General features: G+C 42.1%; 1 protein-coding gene across 1 annotated transcript in view; it reads left to right on the top strand.

The window, feature by feature from the left end:
- Nucleotides 1–14,286, top strand: part of llgl1 (LLGL scribble cell polarity complex component 1) — a gene marked incomplete at its 5' end in the record, with an annotated part of 35,921 nt that overhangs the window by 19,481 nt on the left and 2,154 nt on the right. The window contains 20 exon segments of the mRNA XM_030735461.1: nucleotides 2,189–2,351; nucleotides 2,667–2,802; nucleotides 3,695–3,749; nucleotides 4,161–4,269; nucleotides 4,272–4,317; nucleotides 4,435–4,655; nucleotides 5,411–5,478; nucleotides 7,036–7,210; nucleotides 8,390–8,399; nucleotides 8,402–8,493; nucleotides 8,955–9,247; nucleotides 9,462–9,609; nucleotides 9,695–9,833; nucleotides 9,996–10,309; nucleotides 10,492–10,683; nucleotides 10,823–10,895; nucleotides 11,208–11,322; nucleotides 11,783–11,847; nucleotides 13,433–13,568; nucleotides 13,646–13,728. Of these exon segments, the coding sequence (XP_030591321.1) occupies nucleotides 2,189–2,351; nucleotides 2,667–2,802; nucleotides 3,695–3,749; nucleotides 4,161–4,269; nucleotides 4,272–4,317; nucleotides 4,435–4,655; nucleotides 5,411–5,478; nucleotides 7,036–7,210; nucleotides 8,390–8,399; nucleotides 8,402–8,493; nucleotides 8,955–9,247; nucleotides 9,462–9,609; nucleotides 9,695–9,833; nucleotides 9,996–10,309; nucleotides 10,492–10,683; nucleotides 10,823–10,895; nucleotides 11,208–11,322; nucleotides 11,783–11,847; nucleotides 13,433–13,568; nucleotides 13,646–13,724 (2,629 nt within the window).

The raw sequence follows: 14,286 nt of genomic DNA on the forward strand, positions 1-14,286 counted from the left end.
GTACAAATGTAGATTGGAAAATATTTATTAACCATTTCCTCCTCTTTCTGTTATCTGCCAGATTTAAACTACTCACGCAGTCTGATGAAGGACACAGAGTGTTTGTGCTTTAATTCTTCATTTTTTGCCTTATAAATGCTCTTAACATGGTATTAAATATGGCCAAAGTTAAATCTATGTTCAGTAATTCCTTGAGCCTAAAGCCCAGGCATCAGACTGCTCTTAATGCTTGGTTATTTTTTTTCTCCTACTTTTCTCTGAGATGTCAAGGTGGTGAAGGGGATGACCTAACATAGTTATCTCAAGCACACAGCTCTATCTGTGAGCATGAAGGCCCAATACCTGTAGCTCAAACTTCTCTATGCAAGGGGCAGCAAAAACAGAGTTTTAGAGAGACGATGGCCTTAAAGAAGAGAGGAGCTAAAACCTCTTGTTTTGAACCAAGTGTTGTAAAAGCTGCAAATGTGACAAAGGAAATTGTTCACAAAAACAGTGTCAACTGGAAAATTGACATTACAGAAAGACAAATGTGTTACTGCAGGGCCATTATTTACAAGTGGTTTTATTTTTTATTTTTTTAAATCCAACCCCCGAATGATGGTGTAGCCTCACTGTGGCAAGCAGGGGTGTGCAGTGATGTATGAGAGCTCAGCAGTGAACTAGAAAAAAACACAGTGCGAGTGGAGCACAAACATAAATCATCAGGCACATAAAGGGATTCGATTGTTATCATAGAAAAACAAACAATGTTGCATGAATGACAGAAAAATACAGCGCCCCCCCCCCCCCCCCCCCCCCCCCCCCCCCCACCCCCCCCCCCCCCCCCCCCCCCCCCCCCCCCCCCCCCCCCCCCCCGAAAACAAAACAAACAAAAAAACAACAACAAAAAAAAGCAAAAAAACAAAGCAAAAAAACCCAACACATACCACAGACTGCTTTGTGGTTTGTCCTTGAGCTTTGCTCTCTGAATTCCTGTGCTGCCACACTGGCTGTGTATCAGTGCTACTGTTGTGTTTCTTTTTCATTCTGCTGTGAGTGTGTGACTGCTTGGCCAAACCCCTCATTAACCAGGCTTGTTGAGGGAAGTGAGCAGAACTGAGGCCTAACGAGGACCCTGATAAGGCGGGCGGGTGGGGTGGGTGTGTGCGCAAAGGAGGGGAGGTTTTAGACAGTGATGCTTTGTACTGAATGCCAAAATGCAGTATTCCGGTTGGCAAAGTGTAACACAGGCTCATCTCTAAGACTCTATAGCAGGATGCTGGATTCCCTAAAAATACTTACGAACAGAGACGGAGACAATGGAATGCTTTGTTGGGAATGTTTCTGCCTCTGTGCTTCCGGAGGGGATCTTCCTCAGTGGAGCCTACAACAGTCAGAAGTTTGTGTGTGTGTTTCACCCAGGCCTGCTGTTTTGTGATGCTTGTGTTTCATCTACATTAAAGTCCATAAAGCTGCAGTGCTTTCTTAGCCTTACCCCTTTATTTATCGTTTCATTTTCTCTCTCTGTCTCTGCTGTTTAGTCTCCTTTCTTCTTTCGCTGAGGGAATCCTCTGACATCTCAAGGGTGTGTCCTGCTCTACATTCCTCCTCTGCCTCAGAGGAATGTCTTGTTCTCAAACTTCAGCAATTTAGGTCTTTGCTCTCTGTTGGTTATACATGTTTTGACACTTTTGCTTTGGGATGTTTTGGTGCGAGGAAGAGCTTTGTGTATTTGCTGTTCAGTTCCTGTGTTCTGCTTACTAACTGGATGACACACTGATAACTTCCAGTTTCTGTTCTCTCCTTGCACTTCTTCTACAGCTCTGTTGGACCATATGTGGGCTCTGTTATTTACACCCCTCACTCCAAATACTATAAGTTCAAATAACAAACACTAAACCAATTTGGGGGTTGGAGGTTTTTTTTTCTTTTTTTTTTTCTCTTCTTTCTTTTTTAAATATCAGCTGTTCAAGGTTTCTCTCTTGACAGTGTGACCAAAACATAAAATTTCACTCACATGGAAACAGGTGACTGTAAATTTGTAGGAATATGGGCATCCTCCTTTATAACTTTATATCTTTGGATAATTGTTTCATCAGACATTTGGCCTTGTTGGGACCTGTAGATAATTGTAACTAATTATCTCCCGGATCACAATGAAGCAGAGGCTACAGATGTTGGATAATGAATGTTTTGTTTTTTTTCCCAGCCTGCCAGATGACTACAGATGTGGGAAATCTTTGGGTCCAGTTGAATCTCTTCAGGAACACCCTCAGCAGTCGGGGAAGATTCTGATTGGCTACAGCCGAGGCCTGGTGGTCCTGTGGGATCTGAATACCCGTCATGCTGACCAGCTCTTCCTGGGCAAACAGGTACCTGTTAGTAATTAGTGCTCATTATTCTTGCTCACAGTTTTCAGGATGAGTATTTGATTATGGTGCCATAAAGAACTATTAATAAATTGGATAAGGGTGTTGCCTTTTTAAAAAAAAACAAACTTATCCTCTGGACAAGTGACTGTTGTCAACATACACCAGTCTTTATAAACAAGGTTTACGCCCCCAATCCCACAGTCATTTAGGAGTTGCTGTTGATGTTTGCTAAATATCTGATAGCGCTGATTATACAGCTAGATGACCTGGTGTGATGACTGTGTGTCTTTGCTTTTGTGAACCCCCCCACTGCAGCAGCTGGAGAGTCTGGTATGGGAACGCTCTGGAAACTTGTTTGTCTGTTCCCATAATGATGGCGGCTATTCAGTTTGGGCTGTTACCAGTGGCAACACCTGCAATCACCAGCCCGTGTCCTCTACTGTCCCTTATGGTGAGAGATGCACACATAGCTCAGACACTCCACGCATTAACATTTCAGGTTTAGGTGTGAAACTTGCTTAGGAGGATCAGGTCTGGAGGATGTGGTGGAATCTGATGTCTGTGACTGACAGGTGACGCTTAGTGTCTCACTGGTGAGAGTAAGAGCTTCCTGTGGGTCCAGGCAGAGGTTGCATTAAATGCATTTTTCCTCATCATGCAAATTCTTTCATAATCTCCTGTTGTCTGTCATTTTGTTTCCTTTTTTTAATGATGAGAAATGTTTTTGAAGCATTTGCTGTTTGTTCAAGAATAATAAAGATGCAGAACAGAGTTTTGCATTTATAAGGGTGTACAGAGAATAGATGATTCTTTCTTCAGTTTTGCATCTTCACTTTGGAGAGCGAACCTTTTGCACTTAATTTAATTTTGTTGTGAATGCTGAACCCTTGCTTTGACTAGAGGTTTAAACACAGGGAGCATTTCTTCCTGGAAAGTGTTCAGAAGTCAGTATGACTGCGAGCGTGGGGCTCTCTTTTCCTGAAAGCACTCGCCTCACCTGCTGAAAATCTTGCAGCGTGCATTCCTTTTGCACCAAGCTGCAGCTTCCTCAACTTTTAGAGGATCCTAATCTGATTTTGCAGTGTAAGATTTGATGTTCTGCTAAGAAGAGACAGACCCCCCCCACCCCACCCCCCCACACACACACACACACACACACGCTGTGAGCACACTTTCTGTGTTGCCTGTAAATTATTTAATGTTACTGTAGATCACCCTGAGTGTTCTCTAACTTACGGCCCCTTTCAAGTGTCCTCTCTTGGACTGAAAAGGATCTCTGGTAGCTTAAATCTTTTTTTTTTTTTTTTTTTCCTTTCTTCTTCTTGTGTAATTGTCTATCACAGGTCCATTCCCCTGTAAAGCCATCAATAAAATCCTGTGGAGGACAACACAAGTAGGGTGAGTGTTGAACCTTGTTTTGTGACCTTCCTGTTCAAGTACACTTGATTCTTCCTGTCAAACAGGCCATTTTGAATCTTAATATTGTATGCCAGTCTTATTTTGGTTTTATTTTCCATTGGTATTCTTCTTTTAATTTTTTTTTTCTATATTTATTCAAGCATGAATTATTTTTCTGGTTTTCTCAATCCAAAAGTTGTAATTTTCTGCATTAAGTAACTTTTTGTCTGTGGTAAATATCATACTAATTAAAAGTAATAAAGCAACGAGAGAAATGTGATCTGTAACTGTGCTTTTAGTTTGACAATTATATGCACATCCATTAATATAAAACATGGATAAAGGAATGCAGACTTAAACCAGAGAAAACTGACGGGCAGAAAAATGGTAAATCTATTTTTCTCACTCTAGTTCTCCAGTGCTCTTATACAGTGGAGGGATGCCCAGAGCTAGCTACGGTGACCGCCACTGTCTGACCATCCAACAGGACAAAGATCACGTCACCCTCGACTTCACATCACGAGAGTGATTGATTTCTTCACCGTCCACAACGTGGAGAGAGAGAGAGGTCAGAATCTGACCAGCATTAAAGATGGTTTATGCATATGTGGATTCCTAACACTGTTTCCCAACATTTTCCAGAGTATCAATCCTTAATCCTCTGTCTTAACTCTTCATCTTCTAGAATTTGATGACCCATCGGCTTTAGTGGTGTTACTCGAAGAAGAACTGGTTGTAATTGACCTCCAGACGCCCGGCTGGCCCTCTGTACCCACTCCCTATCTTGCTCCTCTTCACTCCTCAGCCATCACCTGCTCCTGCCACATTTCCAGTGTCCCTCCTAAGCTCTGGGAGAGGCTGATCAATGCTGGCAAAGCACAGCAAGGCCGGCAGCACACACACAGGGTAAGAAGCTCATCGGCACTATGAATGACAGGATTATTTAGCAAATTGGTTTATACGTTACAATGTGGGATATTCAGCTGCAGGAAATCCAAGATGCTCGTAAGCAGCTTAACCTGAGAACACCTTAGACAAGTGTGGCCCGTCACCAGGCTACGTTTTGGTGTAGTTACGATATTTTATTTGGATTTATATCAAACTGCTCATTCCAAATCTCATAGGCGTCTACATGGGTAATGAGTAAAGTAAAATAACGCTTCTAAATTGATCTGATGGGGCTATTTGCGTCTTAATGGAAGTAATTAGTCACAGGCTTTCAGCTCAGCAATGAGGAGGGGAAGCAAACAGGAATGTAGCCGTCAGCCCGCTGGTAGTGTGTGAGCTTTAAGAGCAGGTGTTGGCAGTTAAAGGCTTTCAAAAGCTTTGTGGCTTAGATCAGCTGTATGATCAGTGGCAGATTAGTAACACACACACCACACACACACACACACACACACACACACACCACACACCAAGCAGCTGTTATGCTCTTAAATCGTTGCTCTTTGTCTATGTGAGGCCAAATCAGGAAGACAAGACATTATTATAGAGGAAGCACTGAACTGCAGAGGAGGGAATTTCTGTGGTAAATTTTCTAAGAAAGTTCATGAGAAAGTAAGAAAGTAGATGTTGTTAAAAAAAAAAAAGTCCAATCTCACCTTATTTTAATGTATTATTATTATTATTATCTTTTTTTTTTTTTTTTTTTTTTTGTACAGAGCTGGCCAATATGTGGTGGGAAGAATCTGGCACCTCCACCTAAACAACAAGAGCTGCTATTGACAGGGTATTTACACACGCATGCACGCACACACACAAGTGGATTCAGACCGCTTTTTTTTTTTTTTTCCCCCACAACTTAAATCTGATGCTTTCTAGTAAGATTAAGTCACTAAACACAGTGTGAAGGAAGGATATCCTGCATTAAAAAATGGTGAAGGGGAAATCCCCTGAAAACTGTTGGTGTTGCCAACTACACCACTTGGCAAAGCTCGCATTGACCTAAAGTGCAATAAAAACAGTTGTTTAATAAAAGTAAGCAGTTTAAAGAAAATTAAAAAAAGTGAGAATAGTGTGAAACCAGGAGGAGGATTGCTGCTGTTTGCAACATCCTGATTGATAGTATCCTCAGCCTCAGCTGCCTTTGTTTTTCTTTTCTTTATGCTGTGTCTTTCTCTTCATTGTTTAAATTACAGGAACTTATTTCATCACCAGAGCTCAGTCAGCTTAAAGCAATGGATGGTAGCAGAAATGGAGCCAACATAAATCCATGGATGATTTAAAAACTTGATGGTCAGCTAGCTAAAAGTATAACTGTTGAAGTAGTATGGATACATTGTTAAAAATATCTCATTAACAGTTTATATAGCTAGCTAAAATTCTGAATTAAAAAAAAAGGAAATTATTATTCAGAAGTTTGGTTAGTAGCTAAAATATTAGCCAAGAGGATGGATAAAAAGCTGAAGCTCCTCTGGCTCAGTCACACTAGAGGGAAATAAAAAACCTTCTTGTGACCAGTATCAATTGCTGATTCAGCTGGTTGCCAACTGGTTGTATTCTGGTTACATTCCTATATAAAAGCAAAAATTGCTGAGTGCCTATGTTATCTTGCAGCAAAATCATCATCCTGCTTCAACTACATTGCTATTTATGGAGAAATTTCTCAGATTGATTGCAACATGCTGGCAGTTAGTCTACATTTCTATATTAGATGGTGATTATTTGCAAACTTGCCTATCGGTCTGAGTGGTTGCAGTCGGACCACCAGGCGACCTGTGCAGTCACCTTGAAAAGTGGTCACCACAACTACTTGTAACCAGTCATTAAACTGGGAAAAAAAAAATCACTGGACAGACACAATTTATTTATTTATTTTTAAACTAGTCACAGGGAAGTTGCGGTCCTATTTTTACTGTAGTGTGACCTATGATGTGAATTTCTGTCTATAAACACGGCAACAAATTTGTGATTTTTGCCAGTTTATCACAGTGCAGTTGCCATATTATCACAAAAGAAATTCATGTCAGTGGCAACTTGATCTCATTCAATCGCAAACCGATTCTGTCTTATCGGTGCTTTGATGCACCGGTCACTTTGAAGCTGGCCGCTGACTGCGACTGCTCGCAAACTTGGTCCCCATCTTTGAGGCAACCATTTCAAATGCAACTAGAGTGCAAGTTCATTGCACATGTGACTGTAGCATTAGCTAACTGTAGAAATAATAGTTTTTAGATAAAACAGTTGAACGTCCCAAAATGTTATGGATGGCTGTGAAATGGAGCAGTAGGTGAATTCTCTGTGATTATTATCATTTTTTTCCTTTTGAAATCCGGTGTGTTCACAGCCACGAGGATGGCACTGTGCGTTTCTGGGACGCTTCAGGTGTTGCTCTCACTCCGCTGTACAAACTCAGCACAGCCAATGTCTTCCACACCGACTGTGACCCTAGCGATGACCTGCAGGACCCCAGCAGCGACCCCGACATGCAGCAGGAGGAGGAATGGCCTCCATTCAGGAAGGTGAGAAGCGATGAGGCCTGCGTGAAAAGAGGTGAAATGACAAGAATAAAAGTCTTTCCTCAGAGTTCAGACGCAGGGTCTGGTTTTACAGGCTGAGGGAATTAAAGCAGTCTGTCTTTCGTGCACATGCAGTCCTGTAATGGTGCATCTGTGGCCCTAATTTTCTGATTGTTTTCATGTGTTTGGATTTGAGACTGGCCCACCCCATTGTTCCTCTTATTAAAAGTTGACTCCAGTGTAAACCGCAGTCTGTTTCTGGTTTAATGGCCAGTTTTCTGTTCAGAATTACATTTAAATGAAGTTATTCACAGTCTGAAGGCAGAATTTCATGTCAAGGGCGATCTGGCTGAGCAGTTTGGCTTCATTAGACAGGAAATGGAGACAGGAGATTTTAAAGGAATTGGTCCTAGAGTAAGAAATGTTTCTCGGTGCTTGGACATGCGATCAGGATAAGAATATATTATCTGGGATCCAAAATGAATAAAAACAATTTAGAGACCTCATACCAGTAAAAGGAAAGAGATGAGGTATTTGTACATATAGACACATAGGCATGTTATTCTTTTTCCTTCTGTTCACTACTTTTCTTCCTCTTCACTCTTTAACTGCCATGCAAACACATTTCCTCGTGTATCCTGTGGTAACAGAGTTTCATGTTCAGGAATGTGGCCCTCATATGGGATGAAGAGCCTTTCCCTTTTTTCTCTTCTGTAATGAAAACCAGACCCATCATCCCACTCTTTCGGGTGTGTGGTGTGTGTGTGTGTGTGTGTGTGTGTGTGTGTGTGACGAGCTTCTCCTGCTCCTTGTTTTGCTAAGATAAAACTCCCATGTGAGAGGGACTCCTACTGTCTGTGTGTGAGAGACAGATTAATGCACATTTGTGGTGAATGTATGAGGGGAAAGTCCTGGTATTTGGTTGAGTGTAAGAGGAGAGAGGCTGCCTTTAAAGGAGGAGGAAAACACCAGGAGGTCATTTTGACATTAAACTGAATTTGTTAGTGGCCTGTTAAGGGCAAATATTCAGAATGAGGACGCAGGGTTTTCCAATGGGGATCCACAAATGTTGACACATTCTAGTTTCTGTTTTCTGTCTTAATTTTTTCTTATCATTTCCAAAAAAGTAAATGCTTAGTTTTATATTCAAATTAAATAATTCCAATGCGCTCGTGTGTTTAGGTGGGCTGTTTTGACCCTACAGTGATGACCCCAGGCTCGGCATCCAGAAGATAAGTCTGTGCAAATACAGCAACAAGCTGGTGGTGGCAGGAACCGCTGGACAGGTAAAGATCACACTCGTGTGGACGCGCTCTGTCACGAGATAAAAAAATAAATAAAAAAAATAAAAGAAAACATGAAGTAAAGAAAGTTGTTTTCATTAGCAAGTCATGGAAAGTTTTTGTAATTGATTAAAATCTGAATCAAATTTGGTTTTTAAAGATATTCCAATTTTCTGCTTTGCTTTATACTGGCTCAAAGGAACCACGGCACAAGGCTGTGGGTGTTGGTATTGCATATTCAGTCAGTTTCTGAACCTTGTCATCCCTACACGTCATCCAAGGTCGCCTCCATGATAAACAGTCGTGATTGTTGGGGTTTCTTTCTTTTTAATAATGTATAATCTTTATCTTGGAATATAAAGTGCTTTGAGGCGACCGTTGTTGTGAATTGGCGCTATATAAATGAAATTTAATTTAACAAAAAGCAAGACGAGCCATGATGCTTCTGTACTTCTCATTTGTAGGTGATTGTGCTGGGACTGAGTGACGAGCGCTCAGACCACTTGGTGGACGTGTCAGTGGTTGATCTGCTGTACGACAGGGAGGGCTTCACCTGGAAGGGCCACGACAGGCTGGAACCACGCTCTAAACCCGCACCCTTCCCCCCAGGCTTTCAGCCACTGGTGGTGGTGCAGTGTTTGCCCCCGGCCTCGGTGACAGCGGTGGCACTGCATGCCGAGTGGAACCTGATCGCCTTTGGGACGAGTCATGGATTCGGCCTTTTTGACTACCACAGACGAAACGCTGTGCTGGCAAGGTCAGGCGCACACAAGTCATGATTTGTTTGTTTATTCTTTGGTTATGGGGCAAAGCACAGGCATTTGGGGATAATAAAGATGTACTTAGTCCCTGCTACCCTCTGTCTCTATTTACTCATTTCCTTGCTGACTGAGATGAGCGTCGTTTAAAAATAAATAAAAATTTAATTTACTCCAATAAGCAGCACTCTGGTGCTTTTTATGCTCTCTTAGGTGCACCTTGCACCCTAATGACTCCTTGGCGATGGAGGGTCCTCTGTCGAGAGTCAAGTCCTTGAAGAAGTCTCTACGACAGAGCTTCAGACGCATCCGCAAAAGCAGGGTATCTGGGAAGAAACGCACGCACTACACCACCAGCAAGGTAAGAGTCGTGTGTCTGTAGTAAAAGGTCCAAACAGAACACTGTTTATAGTGTAAATAAATATTGTGTGTTTGTGTGCATGTAGGTTCAAGAGGCAAATGCTGCTCTAGCAGAACAGGAGGATGTAGCTCCGGTACAGCGAAGGATTGAGCCGCGGTCAGCAGATGACTCTCTCTCTGGAGTCGTGCGGTGTGTGTGCTTTGCAGACACATTTCTACGTGATGGTGCGTTCACTTATTCGCAACAAATTTCCACTATAACTTATAACTTAATTTATGTATTAAACTGAACTGTTTTTGTGGGTTTAGGAAAACATCAGCATTGAGATGAGAAATGTATCTTTTTATCATTTCCAGTGCACTCACAATATGCTCTGCCTTAACTAGGTACACACCATGGCCCCACACTATGGGCAGGCACCAACTCGGGCAGTGTGTACGCCTATGCTCTGGAGGTGCCCGGTGTGGGTTCAGGACGAGTGTGTGAGCGTGGCGGAGCGAGCGAGAGCAGTGTGTGCGTGGAGGCGGTGTTGGGTAAAGAGATTCAGTTGATGCACAGAGCGCCTGTGGTGTCGATCTGTGTGCTGGACGGTCGGGGGAAACCTTTACCGGACCCGTACGAAGCCTCACAAGACCTCGCCATCGCGCCCGATATGACCAACGCTCACTCTGTCCTGATTGCCTCAGAGGAACAGCTCAAGGTATAGGTTGAAAAAGACATTGCAATGTCGAACCCATAAGCCTGTATTTACATTTTTATTGTCATTGTATACATTATGTATGTACATAATGGATCTGGGTTTGAATCTGGGCTTGAGAGGCAGACCATAACTAATATTGTTGTCTTAAATCTTTGCTTTCTTCCTCCTTTGCTCCATTCCAGGTGTTCTCGCTTCCCAAAGTCAGCGCTAAGACGAAGTTCAAGCTGACTGCACACGAAGGCTGTCGGGTGAGGAAGGTGGCCATGGTGGTCTTCAGTTCCACGGCTCAGGAGGATTACAGTGAACACACACTGGTCTGTCTGACCAACCTCGGAGACATGCACCTCTTTAGCATACCGGGCCTCCGACCACAGGTAAAGCCTCAGGGTTTGATTGTTTGCATGTTTCGATAATGTTGCGCTGCATGTTTTTCATAGAAGAAAATTTGACAACAGTGTGTAAATGTTTTAAATCCATTTTCATGAGTCATGACTCTGTTTTGTGTGTCTTCAGGTGCGTTATGACTGCATCCGTAAAGAAGACATCAGTGGCATTGCATCTTGTGTTTTTACCAAGAATGGACAGGGTGAGAAAATGAACTTTTTTTCTTTTTTCTTTTTTAAAACGCATTTGAAGGCACCTAAAGAGCACAGTGGGGGTTTTTCTTTTGTCCTCAGCTGCTTTTACGTTGCATCACAATAACATTTGCATGGTCTGATAGACAAAAGTATTACTTGGGATGAGATAGTCCTGGAAAAAAGGTTTTAATCTGGAACTTACAGATGTTGCATCAACATAAAATGCCAGCTGAGCATGTTTAAAATAGTCAATATAGGACTAAATAAAGGCTCATTTCACTCAATAAGAGAAAAATGTGTTCATGTGTTCTTCTCTGCAGGTTTTTACCTGATTTCTCCTTCAGAGTACGAGAGGTTCTCCCTCTCTGCTAAGGTCCTCACTGAACCGCTCTGCTCTGTTCAGCTCGACCGACCATTAGAGCCTGTGCCCACCAGGTAGAACACACCCCCAGTAGTATTCAAATATTCAGAGCATAAGCATCATTAGATTTTAGGTTCTTTTTACTCAGTGATTATATGAATGGTTAAGTGTGTCCAAACCTTCCACAGGTAAAGTGCATGAAAAGGCAAGCAGGTCCTTCTGTGCTGAAATTTGGTCCTGGGAAATTTAGGATGTAGTTAAACTAGTTTTGGCTATTTTGATAAATCCTTTATCAGAATATAACAAGTCTAAAAAAAATCTGTTTTACTGTTACTGATTTGCAGCAATTTCCCAGGACCAGTGGAAGGAAGTCTGTTATAAACCTCTAAGCTGACTGTTCAGACTGCTTTCTCTTGGGTTACGACCAGCTTGAGAATACTCATGTGAAACCAAAGAAATGATACTTTTATTGTTACTGCTTTATTATTCCATCTACTGCCAGAGTAAATGGTGCATGCTCATGTGTCTCCACAGCGATGGTACAATGATGCAGCCTCAGGCCAACGGAACCCACAAGAACCAAATGGGTCAGGCTGAGGGTAGGTCTGGATGGACACACACACACACACACACACACACACACACACACACACACACACACACACACACACACACACACTTACTTTCTGCCTCTCCCCTTGTTTTTTCTCTCCCCTTTTGTTCTTTCTCCCCCTGCCTATTCTCCCTCTTCATCACTCACTCACTCTTCTTTCTCTGAGCCTCTTAAAACCCTGACCATGCCTTGGTAGGGGTCCCCCTCTGGTCTCCACGGTAACCATTCAGTATGCCCCACTTACTTCTCCTACCCCAACCTCCTTCCATGGCAGGAAACTGGTTGCTGTGGAGACTAGCGGGCCTTTCACCTGGGACTAGGTTATTAAGAACTTTTCATGCAGGCAGCAGAACAGTAAAATGTCTTTTTTTTTTTTTTTTCTTCTTTAAATATTATAAACATAAATATTCTGCCAAAAAGGTTAAAAAAAAAGGGGGGGGGGGGCATTTAAAACTGCCCCTGAAAGTTAAACAGCATGTTCTGGTAATTCTGCCAAGTCAAGAGTAGCTCCAGTTTCTTCAGACAGTGAATCAGGGGTGCAGATGCATGTGTTATTGTTCAGTTTTCAAGTGTTTGTTTAAATGTTTGATCATGTGTATGTATTTCATTTGAGCAGAAAACAGTAAAGTACAAGCTTCTCACACATAATAACTAAGATACTGGAGGGGAGCAGTGGTGGTTCGATCCCGGCGTTTCAAATTTGGCTTGTGGTTTGTTTTTGTTTTTTTTAAAAAAAAACAAAAGTGCTTTATACAGCGCCTATAAAAAGTGTTCACCCCCTTGGATGTTTCACCCTTTTATTGCTTTAATAAATGAAATTGTGCTCAATATAATTTAGCTTTTTTGACAAGAATTTGCTTTAAAAAAAAAAAGCCTCATGTCAACATGAAAACAGTTTTACAAAGTAATGCCAATTAAAAATATATAGTGTAAAATTTCACCCCAGAGGTCCAGCTCCAAGCAACCTGATTATTGAAATGATAAGTCAGGAGATGGCTACAAGATTCCAACTGACTGGACATCCCCGACTTCAGTTAAATCCATCAGTAAGAAATGGAAGGAGGCCGGCACTTGTCTAAATCTGCCTAGAGCAGGCCGTCCTCACAAACTGAGTGACTGGGGAAGAAGAAGCCTGGCAAACCACAAACGCACCATCTCCACCTTGAAGCATGGTGGCAGCATCATGCTCTGGCAATGCTTCTCAGCAGCAGGCCCTGGGAGAGGATTTATTTTCTAGCAAGACAGTAACCCACATAATCACCTTTATATATTTTTAATTGACATTATTTTGTAAAACTGTTTCCACATGAAAGTTTTTTTTTTTTTTAATTTTTTAAAACAAATTATTGTCAAAACAAATTGCATTCACCATGATTTAATTGTTAAAGCGATAAAAGGATGAAACATCCAATGGAGGTGAAAGCTTTCTGTAGATATTATAATTATCAAACTATTTGTCATACTGAAAGCCATTTGTTTCATTTTGGGGGGGCGGGCGGGTTCTTATACAGCAGCACACAGTACTGTCAGTGACCCAGCTGTAGATGAATCTGTGGATTTGTCCCTCTCAGGGCAAACAGAAGAGCCTCCCAGCTCCTTGTCCTCTCCAATCATGGACACCCCACTGGACTCCCCCCTTAGCTGTGCTGACCTCACCCTCGACTCGACAGGAGAACTCACCGTGGAGGATGTCAGGGATTTCCTAACGTAGGCATACACGGCGTGCACTTATTAAAGCGTATTCTTGTCAAAAACGAGGATTAATTTGCATATCTGTCCTACAGAAGTGTGGACGAGGCAGAAAATAACCTAAAGAATATCAAAGAAGAGGAGGGACGCTCGACTGGCATCCTCATTAACTGAACAGGTGAGAAACTCAGATCATGTGCTTGTTACAACCTCATTCTCCTCGAAGCCGCTCCAGCTCAGCAGTGAGTGCGTGAGAGCGAGTGGACACACACGGACACCTGTTTCTAATGGAGCGCGTCCAGAGTGTGAAAACTTCAAAGAGCTGCTCTGTCTGAGCGCTGCATTCCAATAACAAGCCGTCCACACTGTCTCCCCCCAACTGTGTCTGAAAAGCCAGAAGAACTGAAAGCGTTTCCACTGAGGTGGACTCAACTGTAGCAGAGCTTCAAACTGCTGGAGCTCAGTGATTTTGCTCGCTGTTGTTATAATGTATGTAATATAATGTATCAGGAAGTCTTTTTTTTTTTTTTTAATTCCTCACTGCTAATTCTTATTATTTCACTTCATATCAATCACAGCTTTTCTGCAGCTGTTATTAACACAAGTGTCCTCAATAGGTTTTCTGCAGAGCAGTGTGTTTGCAAATATGTGATTAACAGATTGTCTACTGGATTTAGATTACAAGATTATGAATGCAAAAACTTTTTCCATAATGACTTGAATGAATTTGCCATTA

This window comes from Archocentrus centrarchus, chromosome 8 (assembly GCF_007364275.1).
Source record: "Archocentrus centrarchus isolate MPI-CPG fArcCen1 chromosome 8, fArcCen1, whole genome shotgun sequence".
In the NCBI taxonomy this organism is placed as follows: Eukaryota; Metazoa; Chordata; class Actinopteri; order Cichliformes; family Cichlidae; genus Archocentrus; species Archocentrus centrarchus.